Source organism: Furipterus horrens, unplaced genomic scaffold (genome assembly GCF_987537825.1).
Source record: "Furipterus horrens unplaced genomic scaffold, mFurHor1.1.pri manual_scaffold_6, whole genome shotgun sequence".
NCBI classification, from domain to species: domain Eukaryota; kingdom Metazoa; phylum Chordata; class Mammalia; order Chiroptera; family Furipteridae; genus Furipterus; species Furipterus horrens.
In genome coordinates this window covers 139,699,166-139,721,035 of record NW_028327176.1, presented here as the reverse complement: position 1 = coordinate 139,721,035, position 21,870 = coordinate 139,699,166, and the positions used below count along the sequence as shown (strand labels likewise).

Below are 21,870 nucleotides of genomic sequence, written 5' to 3'. Positions count from 1 at the left end.
AAACTTTTTTAAAATAAAAATTATGTAAAACCATTTCTGCCTTGGATTCCATAATTTAATAAAAAAAAATGTTTCTCACTGACATTGTCCTATTAATAGCTTTCCAGCTCTGGTCCCTTTTCCTCCATCTGCTTCCTAAATGTAGGTGTGCCCCATGTTTCAACAAAGACCTGTTGTTACTCTTCTTTAATGATCTCAGCCACTCTCATGCCTTCTTCTATCACCTAGGTACTAATTAAGCCTTTATCTGTAATAGTGCATTATTGTAGATGAAAGGGGCCCTTGAGATTTGGGGACCCAAGCTCATACAGGAAGAAATCACTAAAGCCTAAAAAAAGAGATTAAACGTGTAGCTGTTATTTCCACAAATGGACAGCCAGGTATCTTGTCCATTTACTTAACAATGGACTCTGTCAATCGTTATTTCAAATATTTCTATTATAGGCTACATACAAACTTTATTTTTTACCTTTTATTGACTTATGTATCATCATGCAGTACTACACTTACAGTTATTTTGACTGGATAAAGCAAGTCTCCCTCACTTGTTTAAATTTTTTTCTTGGGCCCTGGCCAGTGGCTCAACTTGGCTGGAGCGTAATCCCATACACAAAAAAGGTCACACATTTGACCCCTGGTAGGAGTACGAATGGGAGGTAACCAATCTCAGTCTCTCAGTCTCTCTCTCTCTCTCTCTCCTCCTCTTCCTTTCCCTTTCTCCCCTCTCCTTCTCCCTCTCCCTCTCCCTTCCTCTCCCTCTCTGTCACTCTCTAAAATCAATAGATGTCCTCAGGTGAGGATAAATATATATATATATTAAAACTTTTTCTTGGTTATTCTTACGTGTTTAGTTTCCTAGAGAATTTGAGAAATATTCCCCCATCCTGTGAGAAAGAGAAAGATCTCAATGGGATTTTGGTTAGTATTCATTAAATATAGAGAGTAGAGATCTCTCAATATTTACCTCAGCTCTATAAAGTTAAGTATTGTCTCCAATTTACAGAGAAGAAAACTGGGATAAAGGGAAAATTCAGGGACTCGCTCCAAGTCAGACAGCTAGTAAGTGGTAAAGCCAGTACTAGAGCTCAAGGTTGCAACCCAAGAAAGAGCATGGATTTTGTGTCATTCATCATACCCCCTCATCTGAATACATTTTTGGAAGACAAAATGACAGTTGTGATTATCATCCAGACAGCATTTGTTTTCTGGTTCCATGGGACAACAGAGACTGCCTATGTTAAATATGTAATTTATTTAACTGTGAGGAGGGAAAAGGAACTGTTGGCAGTTTTTCTCCAAAACACCCTCCTGTAAACTGGCAGAAAGAAGGCATTGGAAAAAGGAGGCACCAGCCTGACAACATATCCTCTAGCCAAAAATAAGTAATCACAAATGAAGAGCAGTGGAGGTGATCTGGAAACAGACAAGTCACTTGTATGCTGAGGCTGCTGCTCCCTTCTGAGCTGCTGCCCATTCCCCCCGAGCACCTCTGTGCCATGCGTTTGCTTACACACCCACTGCATAAACAAGGACACCTCACTTGCCACAGGAATCTATTTTTAATATTTACCATGAGGCTTTATTACTAACAAGTCCAAATCTCAACCTTTAAACAAGTATTAATTTAAGAGCAAGCTTTTCTCTTGCTTGGGTTGCCCCTGTAATGGATCAAGAAGTCTACATACACTCAACTACTAGACAGAAATAAAATAGGCTTTCTCAACATCAGACATTCTTCATCCCTATGTGGCAGAATCCTACAGATGACAATTGAAGCATTAATTAGATCCTTGACTCGTATTTCCAATAGCAAGAAAAAAAAAAAACAGTTCTAGATGTTAACAGACCAATCTGAACTATTTAAGTGCGACCTTCATTAATCTTAGTCATCCATGCATGTTCTTAGAATCCAAGGATTATACTGATTTATGAATTATGAAAAATCATGATCAACCTTGAGAATATCATGCTAAGTGAAATAAGTCAGAAAAAGCTAAGAACCATATTATTTCACTCATGTGGGATATAAAACAAACAGATTCAGACAACAGTACGGTGGTTACCAGAGGGAAAGGGGTGGGGGGTTAAAGGGGGTCAAATATACGGTGACGGAAGATAGTCTGACTGGGTGGTGAGTGTACCATGCAATACACAGATCATGTATCATAGAAATTACACTTGGAATCTATATGATCCTATTAACAAATGTCATACCTATAAATTTAATAAAAACTAATTAAAAACATTTAAACTTTGATATTTTTTAGGTGTAGACATTTCTCCATCACTTTCCTGTACTTTTATCAACCTGCTGATTTGTACTTAGGAATTCCTATAGTCTAGTCAACATTTTCTCATAAACACTATTACAATCTACCATTATCTTGCTTCTCTGTTGGATATATATTATTCCAGCAAGTAGTAAAGAAGTAGCTTGCTTCTGACCATGTAGCTAGTCTCTCAAACCATCAATATATTACTGTCAGTGAACTAAAATAGTTCCATAGTCACTCATAAGTATTTGAGATTTGTGACCATGGTTCAGAATGAAATTTTTAACTTGTAACCAGTGGTCACTAACTAAAATGAAAGGTGTGCTACATGATGAATCTATTACCCATGAAGACTTCCATTCCAAACATCTCTTTAAGTGACAATCTGTATACTTATATGAACACTTATATATAAACAGTAGAGGCTCACAAAAGCTTCTATCAGATTTACCTTTGCTTTGTAGGATCAGCGCGCCAGCCAAGAGAATAAACATAGAATTTGTAAAATGAATGATTCTTTATCCAAAACGCAGTGAAGACTGATGAATAAGTACATGTCTGGATAACTTTGTGAAGTTTTCTTGTTTGTTTTTATTCAAATGATATAACCAAGCTCTAGTGCAAAGCAGCCTTTAATTAACTAAAAACTTCCTTAAGAATAATGTTTTTCAAAGAACTAATTCATGGCTTTGATAGTTTTATATTGTATTATAATAGTATCTTTCATTTTTATTCTCTCCTACTTTGAGTTTATTTTTTGGTTAATTTTCTAACTTATTAAGCTATATCTCATAACCTTTTTTATGTATTGTTTTCATTATCATTCAGAAAGCGAAACTCTGGATAAGGAGAACTACTGCATCCATACCTATGCTACCCTTGCTGATTTAGAGTTACCTGATCTATACCAATAACAGAAGTATCTTCAAGTCCCCAGAAAAACCTCTAGAAAGACAAATCAAGAAAAGAGATTTTGAAAACTTGGGCAAATGATAAAGTTTCTTAAAATATATATATACACATATGCATGTGTGTGTGTGTGTGTGTGTGTACATTATACACACACACTTTCAGCTGTGATTAAAGAAACTAAAAGCTTGAGTAGTCCTGCAACTATTAAAGATATTGAAGCAGTTGTTAAAAATCTTCCCACAAATATGAGATTAGATAATATAAATAGTTATAAGAATATATTTTTATAGAGATTAGGAGGAAGGTCAGAGCTAATACATGTCAATATGATATCAGAATATGTAAAATAGAAAACTACTGATACAAAGTGTAAAAAATAAATAATACTACCTTGAATATGTATATCAACAAAAGCTACTGCTGTTCTGAATGGCCCAGCTTGGGCTGCTCCTAAGCTGATGTGCCAGGACTATTCTTTGGGGTAGAGGTTGTCCCCATCAGACCCATCACTGCTTGCCTCTACCAGGAAGGAAGAACACCTTTGTTGGTGGTATTTATGGAAGTGAACAAATCACAACACAGAAAATTAGGAAATGGAATAGAAAAATTTGTTAAAGTTTTGGGGGTGTGAAAGTACTATTTCTAAAGAATACTAGAATTTCAAAGTTCATCTCCATTTTTTAAAAATTTTTTATTTATTTTTAGAGAGAGGGGAAGGGAGGGAGGAAGTGGCGGGAGGGACATCTATGTGAGAAACATCAGTCAGCTGCCTGGCATTTGCGCCCCACCTGGGGACTAAGCCTGCAACCCAGGCATGTGCCCTGACCAGGAATCAAACCAGTGACCTTTCAGTGTGCAGGACGATGCCCAACCAACTGAGCCACAGTGGCCAGAGCATCTCCATTTTTAATAGGGCTCTTGCTTAAGTATCATTTTTGGGATGCAGAACGAAGTTTAGTGGCTGAACCAGCTGCACAATGGGAGCTCTTTATACAAGTAAAAATATCTCTTCCTTCAGTAGCAGCATTGCAGAAAGGAACCTCACTGACTGAACCACTTGAACAAACTTCAAAAGGAACTTCAGCTAGCTACTCACCTGGATACAAGCCAGAGGCTCATTTGTCCAAATCGAATATCCACCAACTAAATATATTCTCTCATTATGGACAGCAACTCCAGATTCATTTTGGCCTAAAGTAAAGAGAATTGAATAAAAAGGAAAAATAAATCCATTTCCTTGCATGTTTTAATTAACCCTTTTGCCACTGAGGGATACAATGTCCCCTGAGGCAGACTTGTATACTCCACAGGATTTTTGCAGCAACTAATCACTGCCTCCCAGAATTCAGAGGGAAGAATTAAGCACTGCTTCTCAGAGAATGAACCTATGTTGGATCAGAACCAGGCCGTGACAGTTATTGCTTAGCCATGTTAGTAAATACAGCACGAACTACAATACTAATAAGCCACTTAGAACTAAGAGTTTTATATTGTTATATGCCATAAATTTATAGCAGTGGAAACAAGGTATATTTTAGAAATGCAAAACACCTCTAGTGCTACAAATCCTTTTAAGGCAAGTGCTTACATTTGTAAAGTAACAGCTGCAAACTCAAGAAACGAATAAAACGGAGCCATGCCCCTAGCTTGCCCCAAATGAAGACAAATGGCAAAAAAGATAGTTACTACCCTCCCTTTCTTTACATATACAACAGTTGTGAGATGATATTAAAGTTCCTGAGCTGGGGGACTAGCCTGCATGTTCCCTAGATACTGACGCGCCAACATGATGAAAGGTTCCTTCCCCATTTAAAAAAAGAAGACAGAATAACTCACTACCACATATTCTTCCCTGGAGGCCATCAAAGAGTGAGACAGTCTCTTTTTATTGATGGGCTGACACAGGATTGACATGGGTAATAAATAAGCCATATCCTACAGCAGACAGAAGCACAGATCCAGGGACGGGGGGCTCAGGTAACACTACAGCAACTTGGACAGCTAAATACTTGTAGGTGGGCCTCAAAAATCATTTTTTGCACAACCAGCAGCTCAGTACCCGAACCTCTCACATTGGTTATGCTCTCAGTGGTACCTTCCTGGCAGCAGTGGTGGGTCAGGGCCCACTCAGCATGTTAAACTGTCTTCAGGCATCTTCAGGCATTAGTGCAGCCCACCGTTCTGTTTGATTTTCCTATTACTAGAGCGGTCTGGAAGGCAGCTGGTCACTCGTGAATGTTAATAGTGCAAGCTGACACAGGAAAAACAGTTTTCAACTACATAAAGAAAAGTCACTGGAGTTAAGCTGTGCATCACTTCCCTCTCATTCCCTTTTGGGATGAGGGTGGCCTCTCCCCAGTGTTGCCCTGTGGTAAGGCTGGGTGGGAGTGTGTGGCCAGAAATGCCACCAAACCCTTATGCACAGAACTGTCCTAAGGCTTAGTCTTTAGGAGGACACAGCCAAAACACCAATATTCAACAGTGACAAGTAATTAAGACCATTCTCCTGAACTCATAAGAAATGAGGACTAACAGTAATGAGGAGTAAAAAATAAATTGCTTCTATGAAGAGTCATTAACCCTTTCAGCACCTGGTTCCTACTATTTGTATCAACGTTCCTATGTAAATATACTGACAATAATGAATTTGATGTGGCTCTCTTAGCCGCATGAGAGCACGCAAAGGTCAAACAGGCCCTGAGAAACTAGATGCTCAGCCGCCTGATCAAGTGAAATTTTGTGAGATAAATAATGTGCACCTTTTTAGTTAATATAAGCAAGTTGTTCTAGCACCAGGCATTTAATATTTAGAGGCAGCTTCTTGAATCCCTGCTTTTCCTGATTTCCATAATCAAAGGTACTTGCCAGTCAGCAGGTTGAAATTACAGCGCGTCCACTGGTCGGTGTCTATGTTGTAAGAATCTATATGCCGCACTAGGATCCGGTCATTGTTGTAATCTAGGTCATTGCCTCCAAGAACATAAAGCTTCCGGTGGACAGCAGCCATGGAATGGTAGACCCTTCTCTGGAGCATGGGGCTACGGCTTATCCACTTATTCTGAAAAAGGAATTGCAGGTGAATCCTGTTAACAGGAGACGTTCAGGGCAGAGAACAGCTGTGCCTCTCTTTAGTAGCAGGGACCCTAATGTCTGTCAATCACCTTCTATTTAAATGTTGTTTATATGCTTTGAAAGGTATGGGTTTCTAGCCTGAGAACAAGTGCAGAAACACCCACATATTCCCACTCTGTGTTTCCACTTACATAAAGCATTTCTTCCTGTTTGGATTGCATTTTATAGGGCATTTTGCATTTGTAAGGTGAGTATATGAAAACATAGAAATTGAGGGCACTTACGTGAATTACTTAAGAGTGAAAGTGCATGGCTAGGTATACTGTCCACGGTGATGTAATGATTAAGAAACAGGTTGTGAATTTAGAATGCCTGAATTTATAAACTGTGTAACCTTGAGCAATTTCCTTAACCTCTCTTTGCCTGTTTCCTCATCTGTACGATGGGGATAATAATGCCCACCTGACAAGCCTGCTGTGCCCATTAAATGAGTAATGCACATAAAGCATTTATAACAATGCCTTATACATAATGTCCAGTAAATATACACTTTTTAAACAGTATTGTGATCATCACTGGCTCCCCAAGGTCCCTGCCTAAGTTAGGGTGAGCGTGGCTTTGCTGTTCTAACATTAATCTCTTGAGATCAGTGAGCAACAAACTCCTTCACTGCCTTTGTATCAGCCTCCTTGAATATGTTTACAATCACATTTTCTGTCAAACTGAGAAAAGTTATTTCTTGGCATACGTTTGTTTTGGTAGAAGGCCAAGTTTTATATATCTTGGGGGGAATATTTCGTTCTAGCTTACTCTTGATAATGAGAAAGGTATGAGGACCCCTTTTACAATAACATTCCTATTTAAAATATAATGTAAAATTAGATAAAAATAAAATATGACTTTAATTTTAAATTTCAACTAAGTAATGGACAGGTAAGTAAACCTAACCATTTCTTTCTACATAAACACAAAATATACAGTAACAACCCAGATTCCTTTTTGCCAAGAAAAATTTGGATTTCATCAGAAAAGAAATCATGATGTTTTGAATACACAAAATTTCACCAGTTCACAAAGCTGTACAGGAAAAAGGAAAAAAATGTTTTGTATAAATAATATTAGTCCATTGATTAAAGTCTATCTACTAGCTCATTCCTAATATCTTAAATTTTAAAGATACACTTAAGAAAAAGGTGGTTCATACAATTTGAAATGCATTTTTCTGCTTCTCCTTTTTCAACATGCCATAATAATAATAGGAATCCCCTTCCAATTAAATGTCTTCTTTAATAAAATAGTCATGCTTTTCTTTCAGGTATTCTGCTAAGAAATATCTTTAATACATTACACACAAGTAAAACTCTGATGATACTTTTCTTAGGATGCTTTCTATGAGGCAACCCGTTACATTAGCAGTCCGGTCCCCTGCCATAGGACTGTGGACTCCATCTGGTTTGCAAAGCCTGCCTGCATCCCCTGATTATATCTTTAGCTTCCTTCACTGCCGTGCCTGCCAGGTGAGCCGACAACCGCTGCAAAGGCAAAGAAACAGAGAGGCCTGGTGGGGTCATTCCTAATAAGCTAGCATGTGAATACTAATCAGTGGTGGGGAAGCAGAGGTCACCCAGTCTGCCTATTGGCAGGTAGGGATGTGCTCTGTGGCAGATGGCAGGCATTATCGACTCCCCACAAAAGCCTACAAGAGAAATAAGCACCAGGGCTGAATGATAGAATTATTGAGATTCTGAGCATGATGCAAGCAGATGTGATGTTTGCCAGGACCCACCGTAAACAATACGCCAGCAGAATTTTTAAAAAGAGCATGTGTATACAAACATGAAACAGAAGCAGTTTGAGAAATGTTAACACCTTCTTCCTCTTTAACCACGTGTGCACTGAACTCAAGCAATTGCAATTAATGATCCCTCTTGAGACATCTGGCCCATGGACATATGGTCTCAGAAATCTACAACTTCTAATGACATCAGGAAACACACTTGCAAAGACAGAAATAGCTTTGTTAAATTCAGAATTAAGTCATGGTTAAAATTAAAAGATTCCAAATAGACTGAGGTCACTTTGGCCGTGCATCTAGTGGCTGATCCCAAACCAGGCAGCAATATCAACCTGTTGTTTCATGTCCCATTATCTTCAGCTGATGAATATTAAATCCCCAAATTGAATTATTTGGAATATTGTCATAATCATGAAAACTAATTACCAAATCATAGAAATAGCATAGTTCAACAAATATTTGCCAAAGTCACATATTTTGGTAGAAGAAAGGAGAATAAAAATAGTTCTTTTGGGAAGAAAAAAAAAGACTATGTGTGCATGAGAAGTGGACAGAGAAGGGACAGGCACCAGCAACATGCTTCCAGTTCAGGCCCCAGTTCGTAGACGAAAAACAAACTTTTCAGATACTTCTACTTTGGACTTGTCCTAGACACTATTCTAGGACATTCTGGCTATACTGAGTTAAATAAAAGTCATTTTATTTCACAATAATGAAACCAACAGGATGGCCCCCCAGCCGCATCCCCAGAATGACGTGCCTTCTAAAAGGACATAGCAACAAGACAATTCAAATCCTTTTTTGGATGCCTCTGAATATAAACAGCTACTTGAGATAATGGAAATATTATAGAAAACATTTAACTTACCAATATATCTTCTCTTTTTTTTTCTATATTGTGTAAAACTCTGAAAGAGTTAAGCATTTTCTATAGCATAAAACTAGAGGACCTGAAATTTTATGAAGAAAAAAAAGCGGGAGAGCAAAAAGCAGTTTATCCAGATGCTTCCTTTTTTATATATATAGGTTTAAGATGTATGTGTGTATATATCTGGCATTTCAACCTCTAATTACAATGGAAATCTTTTAAAGTTCATGTTATTAAGGTAATGAGCTTTTCTTACATGAGTCTTACCTGGTCAGGTTCATATACCATTAGTCTGTTCTGATACTGTGCTGTGTTAGTTACTCCACCTGCAATGGATTAACGTGTGTTAGAGCTTTCATGGATGAGAAATAAGATATCCCAATATAAGAATGAGGCACAATTAAGAAAAAAATAGCTACTGTTTGTAGATCTGTTTGTACACCCTTGTAGTGAACCCATGACATAATTAAGAAGCTTATTGTTGAAACAGTTTCATTTTCAAGGGAAATTTCAGAAGCAATCCAGTTGAGAGCAAGCAACAGGTATGCTGAGATTAGCCAGAGGCCCCAGTTCTAGCAGCTGCTCCGCATGAGGGGAGATGGGTGGGGAATGGGTGGTGGCCAACACAGCACACAGATGAATCTCCGGGCCCTTTGAGCTAGGAACACAGCTATATGGAAAACTCTTGTCTTTAGCTAAATTAGCAATTTTAAAGTTCTAACCTTCTATCTGCTAACACAATGATATTTTGGTATCTCTTTAGAAGAACCAAATCTAAGAAAAGACATTACTTATCACAAGAAATCTAGAGACAGTGCTATCCAGCAGAATATAACAAGAGCCACCAACATGAGTCACACATACAACTTTCCAATAGCTACATTAAAAACTAAAAACAAACAGTGAAGTTAAACTAAATATATATTTTATTTCACTCAAAATACTATCTTTTCAACATGACATGAACATAAAAATTGAGATATGTCATTTTTTTTTATACTAACTCTTCAAAATCCAGTGTGTATTTGACATAGCATACTTCAATCCAGGTGAGCCGCATTTCAAGCACTCAATGAGCCCCAGGTGGCTGACGGCAACCGTGCTGGACAGCCCAGTCCTAGACTCCTGCAATGCAGTTGCTGCTGCCCTTAACTTTTTTGAAGCCCTCTTGCCAACTGCTTCCATCCAAAAATCTTGAGACCTTCTACTTGATCAAGAACCACTAAAACATCATTACACATTAAGCTAAGTTTCTCATACTTCTTTCATGTTTGTGGTATACATCGAGCCCTATAAAATCCAGAAATAATTGATTCTACTTGAATTTTTACCATTAAATGGAAAAACTAAAAAGCAACATATAAAACAGCAAAGAGAAAAGAATACAATATAAAATTGTTAGGTAATAACAGAAATATAAGAACCCCCCCCCTCCAATTTTATCTTTAGAAATATTGCCTCATACATAGTTCTAGATACTGGTATAAAATAATAGCATTCTTATTTTAATGAGAATCACAAAGAAGCAACTACTTTTGCAATAAATATCTAAAATTGAGCCAGAATAAAAAGTTTCCTATTAAAATTTTTCAAATTTAATAAATAAGTATTGTTACAATATTGTCCAAGACAGCCTTAACATTCCTCTCAGCTTGACTAAATTTTAGACAGGCTTCTTCCTGCCTCCAGGCCCCTGACCTCCCTGTTCTTACAGCACTTACTTTAGAAAACTTTTAATTATAAATCCTTTCTCTGCCTCTTTAAGATGTAAACATTTACAAAGTTTCTTGCAAGTTTTAATCAGAGGAATATCTTCCTCAAGGCCCTGGGAGCTATCCCATTGAAATGAAGACAACACCCGTCTCCCTCCCATTTTCTGTGCAGGGTAGAAGTCTAACTTCCAATAGGTGCCGATCAGCAAACACAAATGGCCCAATCACAGAGAACAACATTTACAAAGTCAGGGGTGACCGAATGTGCTCACCACAGCACAGCTTCCTCCAAAAGTCCTTCAGTACTTTTCCTCTAGCTCACCCCAGTTCTTATAAAAACCTTCTTTCCTCTTGTTTTTCAGAGTTTATTTCAGACTGCATGCTGGTCTCTCTCCAATAGTGTAATAGTCTTGAATAGAGTCTTCCTTGTCTATCTTACTTTGTCCATTATAATTTTTGCTTTGACAGTTTAAACACTTTGAACAGGTCACCACCATCAATTCCACGGCCAGGAGTCAAGTGAACCAGAATCCAGAGGATTAATGCATAATCCTCAACTGAGCTGGAATAATCAATCAATTCTAATGGATACATGAAGGGGAGGGAACCTGTCCAGGTCAGTCATTACTCTCTCATTCAACTCTAGTAAGGAGATTATATCTTTCATGTAATTGACCATGGCTATTATTAACAGGAGGGCTTTTCTAGAAAAAATTCTCTCTGAAGCTTGCAGTCATTTTTTAAGTTCAATGGAAGCTTTGTCTATGGAGGAAATCCAAATAACAGACAGAAATGAGCTTCCTGCCCTCAGGAAAAAAAAAAAAAAAAAAGGATCCTCTATGATTCTCATTGAATGTCTCATTTAAAAAATGAGGCCTTGGCCTGGTAACTCAGTTGGTTAGAGTGTCACTGCCATACACCCAGGTTATGGGTTCTATCCTGGTCAAGGTACATACTAGTATTAATCACTGAGTTGCATAAATAAGTGGAACAACAAATTTCTCTCTCTTTCTTTCTCTCTCTCTCTCTCCCCTCCCTCCCTCCCCCTTCCTCTCTCTCTCTAAAAGTCAATAAACTAAGAAAATTTAAAACATTTAAGAAAGCTAAAGCTGAAATGCCTACACAGAGTCAAAATGTATTTCAGAGTAAGTACAGAGGTATGTTTGCTTTTTCCTCCCAAACTTTCTTATCTTATCTGATTAAAAACTGAATGTCTAATAATTCCTTCCACACAAGAAAGAATAATCAACCCTATTGAGAGCGCACAAGTCTTCAGTGTTAAAATGATTGCCAAGTTTTGACCTGGGCCATAACCGCCAGATTAATGTCCAGCTCACCTATAATCATTTCTCCAAATGAGAGGGAACAGAGGGTTAAGCTCCCACCCACTATTTCAAAACACTGATGGTTTATCTACTTGTTTTAGAAATATGGGGCAGAATTAATATCAACTGTAGTAAACTATCTGTTTATGACACTATTTGAAAATATTTACACTGCTATATGTATCAGACTCTTCCCATTATAGATTAAATGCACAACCAATGGATTAGAATGTAGCTATTACATCCTCTCTCCCAAGCAGGGCACACAGTTTATCTTTATGCGCTTCAGAATTATTATTTACTGTCTTCCACAGATGCATCGGCTGCATTATAATAGAGTTTTTTTTCTTAATCTGCACTCAGTAATTAGATTCCTTACCCTTACATACAAATTTTCACTCACATGCAATGTTTAGAAATGAGATATTGTATTACTAGCTGAGAGTAAAAATAGAAGTCCTACTTAGTTATTTGGTTGATTACTTCTACAACGTTAAACCACAGGAGGTGCCTAAAAACCCTCACGCTATAACTTTTGCCAAGTCAGGATTGCAAGGGGAAACTTTAGAAATTGGTTTTATTGCATTTCCCCTTTGAAATAATTTACGAATGAGCATATAAATAAAAACAATTTCTTCTCAGTACAAAAATACATTTTTTAAAAAAAGCATCCAAGTTTTCAGTGTGCATTTCTTTAGGAGTGTTACTCCTTTGCAGAGCTTTAGCATTCCATTCCCTTCACATAACACTCCTCACTTTAAGATTAATCTGCTGAAATGAGATGCTAAGGATTTGCATACAGATTTGACTACACAAAAATAGATATGGAATTAATAACAATCTCTATATGTTTTAATTTCTCCTAGACTGGAGTCCCTTTGCCTGCAGCAGTATTCCTGGCTTTGAAAGTCATCAAGCTGATTTGTCTGCTCTGGGTTATGATGCCACATGCTGCTACACTGTCCCTTGCAATCAAAGACTTGCAAAGATAGATTCCATGCCATCGAGTATATTTTATAGATTGGCAGTTTTGATATCCCTCCCCCACCCCAGGGGGGATAATCTGCATCTTAACAGCTTTCTATAGATACATCTGTCATTAAATATGCCATTTTATATCAGCATTCATTTTTAAAGCCAAGTTTTCCCTAACTTTGAAGTGCCATAGTCAAAGTTAAGACTTTCAGCCAAAATTGAAAATGGACAACCCTGTCTTATACTTTGGCACTGTGACTTAAAGATATATTGCAGGTTGCCCCAAAGTCAAATAAGTCTTTAAAAACTGCCAGAAGGAATGAAAAGTTACCAACCATGCTACCAGCAGTGAGCAATGCTTTCTATCATCGAGACAAGAGGAAAGCATTTTTCTTAAGCTTCCCTGTTCAACTCCCCACAAATGTTGTGACAAATGGATGAGTGCATACAGGACAGAGGATGACAGGTGAGTGCCAAACAAGCAATCTTTGTCTCCACTACCGAGAATTCACCGACTCCCAAAACTCACTCTGGTCAATGCTGATGGTGTCTATAAAATAGTAGGTACACAAAAAATAACTTTCAATATATGTTGATCACAGTAGCAGTCTGGGAGCTCTGCTACTTTGTTTTCAAGGACAGAAAGTATCTGCTGATGAAGTCCTACACTAGTACAGTGCTGGGACCCTTGCCAGGGCAAGCAAGATGCAAGGAGCTGAATGGGCACACGCTCTTAGGGAAGATGCTGCAGGCTGGAATTCTGCTGGCCAGTTCAGGTTCGTGGAAAAAGTCTCAAGGTCTCTGCAAGTGCCCTGGAGGCCTGCAGTGCTCAGCTTCACACTCATTGAGGGGTGGGGTAGGCAGGTGTTTCTGGACAGGCTGTGGCATCAGCAGGCTCCTCTATGACTCTATCCTTGGGGAACCATGTAACACAGCCAAAATTAGGTTCCTTATAATCAACATGGAGGTGATGAAATCTCTCTCATTGATTTTGCATGAACTATACAGTGCACATTACAGAAGCAATCTACAAAGGTAAGTTCACTACAATACTATACTCATTTGTTTATGGAAATTTCTTACCATTTCCATAAAAGGTATAAATGAGTATGTATGGAATATTGAAGAGATAACTAAGTATGGAATACTGAATTAATAATGAATGAATTCTATAGTCTGAAACAGATTTCTTGGAACTCTTTTTTTCTAATAACCAGAATTACTGACTGGCTTATTAGGCTATCAAGGCTTTTTCCTTCTTTAATAGTGTAAGCATCTTCTCTATAAACTTGCTCCAGTTCTCAGAAGACTAAAACTTCACACTTACAATCTAATTATCAAAAGGATAACCTGGCATTAGGTGAGAGTTAATATTAGTTATTTTTTATAGAGACAAACTCATTATTAGTCCTTGATAAAAGGGACACCATGGGAATATTTGCAATAAATGCAAAAATGAGCTTTTTATTATCTATTTTAACACATTAGACTGTCCATATTTTTGGAATGTTTATAATGCAACCTAAACAATTAAACCAAAGAACTGTCCTACTAAATTAGCATATTAAATAAAACTATACTTAACCCATGCATTAAATTAAAATTAGTATCCATATTATTTCTGTCACAAGTGGATGGCTAATTAAAATACTCAAAATCCACAAAAAAAGGCTCAAATTTACAAAACATCTATAAAGGAAAGGTTGATGCACTTGAAAATAGAAATTGCATTTATGTCACCTAGAATGAACTGAAATAAACTTGTGGCCCAAAATATGTAAAGTATGTCCAATGTGCTATTTTAAATAAGTGAAATGATAAATAAGGGTAAAATCTACCACAGGGCAGATGCCAGCTGCCCTCCAAAACCTCCATAAAACCTCCTCTCCCATTCCTCATTCTGTAGAAGGCAGAAATCCCGCCTCTGAAGACCTCCGTGTGTCCCCAGCAGGGCGACGCTCTCCTGGCCAGCCCTGCCTGGCGCTCTCCTCCTGGCTTTGCTGTGTAGTTGTTGGATCTTTTATTTTCCTCCTGCTACTAACCAAATTCTTCAGGCATTTCCCATTTCCATGAGGAAGCTTTAACGTTCTCTCTTAGGAATAAAGAAAATGGCTTATTTTTAATATTCTTATAGAGGGATTTTGCTCACTCTTTATTCTACCTTCTTTTTTCTAGATTCATCTAGACAGACACAAAAGGACCAGCTAAAGAAAGGCTATACGCTCCATGACAAGAATTCTTGAATCAATGGGGTAGACTTTTTTTTTTTTAACCACCTAAACTAACAATTTCAAAAGGCCACTGGACTACTATGTTATACTATGTAAGCCTTGCAGAAAACAATATTCTAATCTAAACCAATGTGTTTTAGAGTAGCTCCATATTATAAAATTTCTTTTTAAATTTAAATTGACATTTCTGTTTTAGAAACCGAATTAGAGAACGACACAAAATAAGATGGTCAGTTCAACAATAAAAGATAATCAAATGATTGTTGATTCTAAACAAACCTCCAGATGTGACTATTCTCCTGCACATTGTTTACTTTCAGCCGTGTCATCTGGAAGTTCTTCTTAAAATGTGGGCATGCTTTTGAGGTATTTGTTATAGTGATAAACAGTCGGTTTGTGTGGTATCATGGGAAAAGCACGGTTTCAAAAGCCAGAGACTCGCACAAAGATCAAATTCTAACTTTGTCAAATGCTAGCTGTGTGAACTGGCAATATCATTTAAGTTCTTTAAGCCTCATTCCCTGAGCAGATATTTGAGGGTAAACAAAGTGATATTTCTCCAGAATTAAGGGAAACCAGCTAGAATGAAAGCTTTGTGAAGTATTTTGGAAAATGTAGGTGATCTGATTGCTTGGCTTCCATCTCAGTTCAATGCTGCAGTGGTTTTTTTTTTTTTTATTTTCTTTTAATTGTTATTTTTTATTTATTTTTAATTAAGTTTATTGGGGTGACATTGGTTAATAAAGTTATATCGGTTTCAAGTGTGTGACCCTATGATACATCATCTATATAATGCAGTGGTTTTCTTTTAATCTCTTTCAGATGGGGAGTAGTAAAGGTTGGGGTAGAAGTGAAAAAAGAGGAGAAAAAGTAACATGCTAGGGCACCTGGTTGCCACAGTAGAGCACCAAAGAAGATTTTAATCTTAGGGGGCATTCCAGTTCACTGGGAACTTTTAAGTGGATGTGCCAAGTGATCAAGCTCCAAATCTCTACCAACTCAGTGCCTTCATCACGTGGTTGCTGCCTCCAGGGGCACCAAAGTCTCTCTTCTGTGCTCACTCCCTCAACACACTTGGTTCTCCTCCAAGCAAACCTTAAGCCCTGGACACTCACCGCACTGGGATCCCAGCATGCTGAACTCCTTCCAGTGGTGTCCTTTGAGGCAGTCTCTGCCTAAAATCCTTCCATCATGATTGAGTGCAAGGCTCAGCCTCCTCCAGGTCTCTGCTCAGCCTGACCAAAAATTAGGACAGCGATTTGCAAACTGAGTTGCCACACTTTTGTGGCTTCCAACCTTGAGTATGGACTCTGACACCTCATTTCTTTTTAACATGTCAGTTCGCTCTGTTTTCTCGCAGAGGCTTCTTCCAAGGCCACTCCCTTCAGGCACTCGACCCAGTCCTGTACGGCACAATCTCCACAGGCAACTTGTCTCTCACTTGCCTCTGGGGAGAAGGCACCACCTCTGGCTCCGCCCCTCACCACCTGTGACATTACCTGCATCCAGCACTGTCTCCTGCCCTTCAGGCTTGTATCTTGAGGGGTCTCTCCTCCTGTCTCAGACTGAACCACTCCCAACTCCCTCCTGCCTGTTCAGGACCCTGTGCCTGTCAATATTGTATTCCTGGAACTTATCACCATTCCTGGTACCTGGGAGGTGCTCTCAGCATTTACCAATCAAGGATGCCCTTATTCCCTTCACCTTCCATTTCACCTGCTCATTTGCTTAATGCACTCGCATCTATAAAAAAATTGTTCTCTCCTTTGACCCTCAATTTCCGCCTTTGGCTATGCTCTCTTTTCTCCACCAAACTTCCTTCTTTTTTTTACTTCCTACCCTCTTTTTTTCTTCCTAAAGCCAAGTGCTATTTATTAATTGATAATAAAAAAAAATGTGCGGTCCCATGGACTGAAATATGTGTGTACCTAGAAATAGCACATCCTCTCCCTGCAGGCACGGGCGTCATGATTGGAAGGTTGTCTGGCAAGCTCAGGTCCAGAGAGTGAAGCTGAGATGACACCCCAGCCTCTCGCAAATGCGGCCCACACCTGCAGTTTCACTTCCTCTTTCCATTCACACCTTCAGCCACTGCATTCTGGCTTCCACCTCCTTCCACTCCCATGAAATGGGCCTTCAATGACATACCAAGTAATAGTTCCCAACTGAAAAAGTGCAGACGCAATATCGTAGACCTTGCTTCTCCAGCACCGTTGGACGCCTCATTGCGCCCTTCAGCTGTGGCTTTGTTTCTGTAACACCCCTCCTCTTCTGGCCCTGCCCTTCCCACACTCTCAGGCTCCCTCCTCAGTGCCCACTCCTCTGCATCCTCCTCACTAGTGTTCCCCAACCTCCTGCCCTCAGCCCCTTTCCAGACCATCTCTGGCCCATCTGTCTCTTCACACCCTCCATTGTGTCTCCCTGGATGCGCCGTGAGAACCTCCTCACTTACCTTGGCTCTGAGGAACAGCAGGCAAGGTCCTGTCCCTGAGTCTGAGGGGCAGGGGTTTTGAGGAAAGTGAGGACACTAGTGGTCAGTGGTAGAGAGGTCTTGGGGAGCTGAGTGTGCAGCCATAGCAGCCCTCCTGTCAACTGGCCTCGTCTCCAGGGGCTCAGCTGCCCAGGCACAGAGTGGACCACAGGGTTTGTCCAACATGTGTGCTTGCCAGAGGGCAAGGGGATTATTGAAATGACTGGGACCATGAATCCCAAGCAAAAGGACGGGAGGGTTAACAGGTAAGTAGGAAGTATCCAATGGACCAGAGGCCAAGTTAGGCTAAAGGTGCTACAAACTATTTTGAAATTTCTTATGTCCTTTGCACTCATTGCTCCCTGCTTTGTACTATTTCTGTAGCCAGGAAAGCCTTCTATCATCACACAGAGCATATGCTACATGATAATGATCTGTTTAAGAGTCTGTTCCCTCTACTATACCAAGAATCCCAGGATAAGATCTATGTCTTACTCTCCTTTGTCCCTCCAGCACTAGCCTGGAACAAGACTGAATGAACTTAGGAATCTTTCTCAGCATTTCCTGGTTGGTAAGAAGTGGAGCAAGTTTCAAGTATATGTGACTGGACTCTGTGACCACAATCCAGCCTCTGCCATGCCCCCTGTTGGTTCCCAATATTTTGTATATCATTTTTTAGATACAAGTACAGTATTTGCACAGATAAAGCTAAAGCTATGGCACTTAAAAAAAATCAATGAAATTTTATATTGTTCTAATTTTAATGAATACTAGGAAAGACAAAGTCCCTTTAGTAGGTTTGAAGTTACTTAAAATAGGGCAATGCAGAGCTTCATCTAAATTTAATCAAGATAAAACTAAACATATCTTCTAGGGAGTTAAAGAAGCTTTAATGAATGTTCTTTCATTAATGACATCACATGCAAAAATCGTTGACTGTCAGCTTCTGGAGGGCAGGAAGGATGTTTGCTGAATTAATTTTATTTATCTATGAACCTGCATTAGACTTAATAAGAATGCAACATTCACCAAAGAATCAAGAAAGCACTAAATATTGCTTTTGGGTAAATGCAGTAGCATTTGTCTTATTTTTATAGTTTTAAAACGTTAATTTTGTGGTTAGCTTCCCATTATCCTGCTGCTTTTTGACAAAAGTGAAAAGGTAAGTTGTCTGCAAGATGAACTCAGGATTAATTTTCACTCACACAAAAAGGATCTTTTGGTACTTCACAAACAATACCTTACAAGGGAGAGCATACCTTTTAAAGCACAACTGGGGGATATTTAATGCTTATTTTATCTCGTTATTGTGAATTTCAAGTAGAAATGATGCGAAGCATTTGTGAATTGGGTCACAATGTCAAATAGCACAGGAGCCCATAAAATATGACTGTCTCTACTATCCTAAATCAAATGCTAGTGGGCATATCCATACAGCCTGATTTTCTGAATTCATCTCTGCTTGTTTCATTTTAAAAGCCATGGAAAGGGTTTCAAGGTGTCCTGACCCCAAAATGGACAGAGAAAGGGAAGGGGGTTTGTGGCAAGACTGAGCACACTGGAAATTACGAGCCTCTAAAGAAGCATTCATTTTGTGTTCTGCGGCACAAAAAATAAGGCCTAAAATCCACATTCTATAATCCCTACTACCTCTACCTCAGGCAAAGCTTGCAAGATACCAGAAGAATGCCAATGACCCAATCCCCCATCAATTAAATTGTAAATACTTGATTATTATTTGGCAAAGGACAACGAATAGCCTCAAACAGTTTCCTCTGCTCCAATAAATCAGAGTAACCCTTCGAAATCAGTGATAGTGAGGGTGAAATATACCTGTCTTTTTTTTCTAAGGGGCCATTAGCAAATATAGTCCACCCCTCCCTATCCATGGTTAGATTCACAATTGATTTATTATAAGCTGGGCTTGAGGAAAGAGGCAGAGGACTGAAGGTATTAGAAATGTCACTGGTGATTTCCTCCTCTTTCCAATTAAAGGTATTGTACTGTACACAGGGAAGTGAGGTTTTCATCTCAAGTACACAGTAGGGAGAAACAAACCTGAGGAAGTTGTGATTGTTTTCATTAAGTATGGTTAACACATGCGGCATACATTAGTGCAAAAGAAGAACAAAGAAAATGTATTTCCTTTCACAGCAGGGAGACAACAGAGTGATATAGCAATAAGATCTGTAATAAATTGATACATTTAATAAAATGGAAAAGGAAATATAGAGGCCATATTGAAAGAGAAGTCAGCCTGATACTAAGATGATAGATCTAGCCAGTTTAAGATAAGCTTCTGTGCCTTCTCAAGGCCTCACTAAAGAAGGTATTAAGTAGTCATATCTTTAAGGCTATGTAAAGGAAAACTCTAGCAGTTTTTTAAAAGCTAGTTTTATAGCAAAAAACAATATTTATGAGGATTTCATACAAAATTTAGAAAATGTTAATGTACGAATGCAGTACATTAACAACATATGAAAACTAAATGAGTCAATGGAAGGAATATAAATTGGAAGGAAATATGAATTACATCGAGTTCATAAATCCATCATTGTTTTGTTATTCAAGTCAAGTAGAGATCTATTCCTTCTATTACTAAAGACTTATTTACATTCAAGTTTGAAGTTATTCAGCAAAACTAAAGGGATGTAGTCCTGGTGATTATTTCCTTAACTGCTAAAATAGAAGATAATTAAAGAGAAGGGAATAAATCACCAGTTGAGGCTTTTATTTAAATATACCTATATATACTAAGATATACACTTATATCAAGTGCTTATTTGGTATACAGGACCAGTAATTGTTGAGACCTTTTCCTTAGTCTTAATCTCAGCTTCATTCCTTCAAGCACTTAAGCTCTGGCATGAGCTAGGTTCTTCAATTAAAACCAATAACGTGCCAGTAATTGAGGCACTACCCAGAAAAGGCAAGACTGTGGCTTCCTCCCTGGTTATTGAGGATAGCAGAAGGACAAAATGGGCAAAGTTCAAACAAATTTAGTTTAAATGCAAGGGAGAATGTTGTTAGGGCAGATGTTAAACACCTAGGGAAGACTGTTGAGGGAAGCTGAGAAGCCTTCATAGGTGTACTTAAAAATGACTGTTTCTTCTATGTACAAACATCTCTGAGTTACTCTCAGTTCAGCAGGTCTTCAAAAAATGTTTTTTGTTCACTAGCATTTTTGTTAGAATGGTAATGAGATGTTTATATCAATTAGTCTGTGGTAAAATTGGTTTCCTTATACATCATTTCACTTAAAGTCACAGAAGTTCTTGATGACGTTAATGAGGGCTTACAGTACTTATTTAATTTTACTTTTTGTCCTTGACATAGAAATTCAACAAGTTTTATCTGAGTCACAAAATGAGTATCCACTGACTTAGAGAAGATGCTGCTTTCTTCCCGAGAGTCAAACGTTTTTAAAGAAGAACCTTTTAGTTCTTTTTGATAACAGAACTGGGAACACAGGTTGATAATGTGACGCTAATACATATGCCTCACCGACTCCTCTGTACAAGTGAAAAGACAGCCATGAGGAGCCTGAAGAAGTACGTGGGTCTGGACAGAACAAGACTGGCAGTGAGGAAATTAACTGCTGAAGCCGGGCTTGTGGGTACACGGAGTTCATTATACTAACCTCTCTACTTTTTTCGTAATCAAAAGGTCTTTTTCAAAAAAAATAAAAAGATGAGAAAAAGGAAACAAATAATAATGCCCCCTAAATGACCGGGAAGAATGGAAGACTAAATGGGAATGAAGAATTAGGATGGCATGCGTGACTACACAGATATACAAAATGTTGTTTTGTCAATAGTTTCAATCCCTTACATGAATGCACAGCAATCCTCTTACCTGGATATATACCCTTTGCTTATACCTATTAAAATGGATTTACTGGGCTTTTATTTTGCCTGCCCTGTCTTTGACGAAGACTTCTAGTCAGGCAGCCCAGGGTAAAGGTAAATGCAAAGAACTTTGATAAGCCACTGGTGTGCAATACAATCCATGAATATCAAAAGCTGACAACCTAAACAACAGGTTTGGTTAAAAAAGAGGTGTGATGGGCTATTAATTTCCATCTTGAAATTTTACTCCACTAATCACTCAGAAAGTCACAGAAAGGTTAATTATGTAATTACATTGCTCTATATAGAGTAGGTGCTCAATAAATGAATGTTAATCAGCTAAAATGGCAGCCTGGGCTCATTCATTCAGTTACACGTGGCCACCCTAC

The 21,870-nt window shown here is 38.5% G+C and overlaps 1 protein-coding gene across 1 annotated transcript in view; it reads right to left on the bottom strand.

Annotated features, from left to right (window-relative positions):
* KLHL32 (kelch like family member 32) overlaps positions 1-21,870 on the bottom strand; it is a 146,730-nt gene that overhangs the window by 4,684 nt on the left and 120,176 nt on the right. The window contains exons 7-9 of the mRNA XM_090280560.1: positions 9,188-9,246; positions 6,051-6,243; positions 4,282-4,376 (exon numbers count right to left, since the gene is read on the bottom strand). Coding sequence (XP_090136686.1) covers positions 4,282-4,376; positions 6,051-6,243; positions 9,188-9,246 — 347 coding nt within the window. The remainder of the gene's footprint in view (positions 1-4,281; positions 4,377-6,050; positions 6,244-9,187; positions 9,247-21,870) is intronic.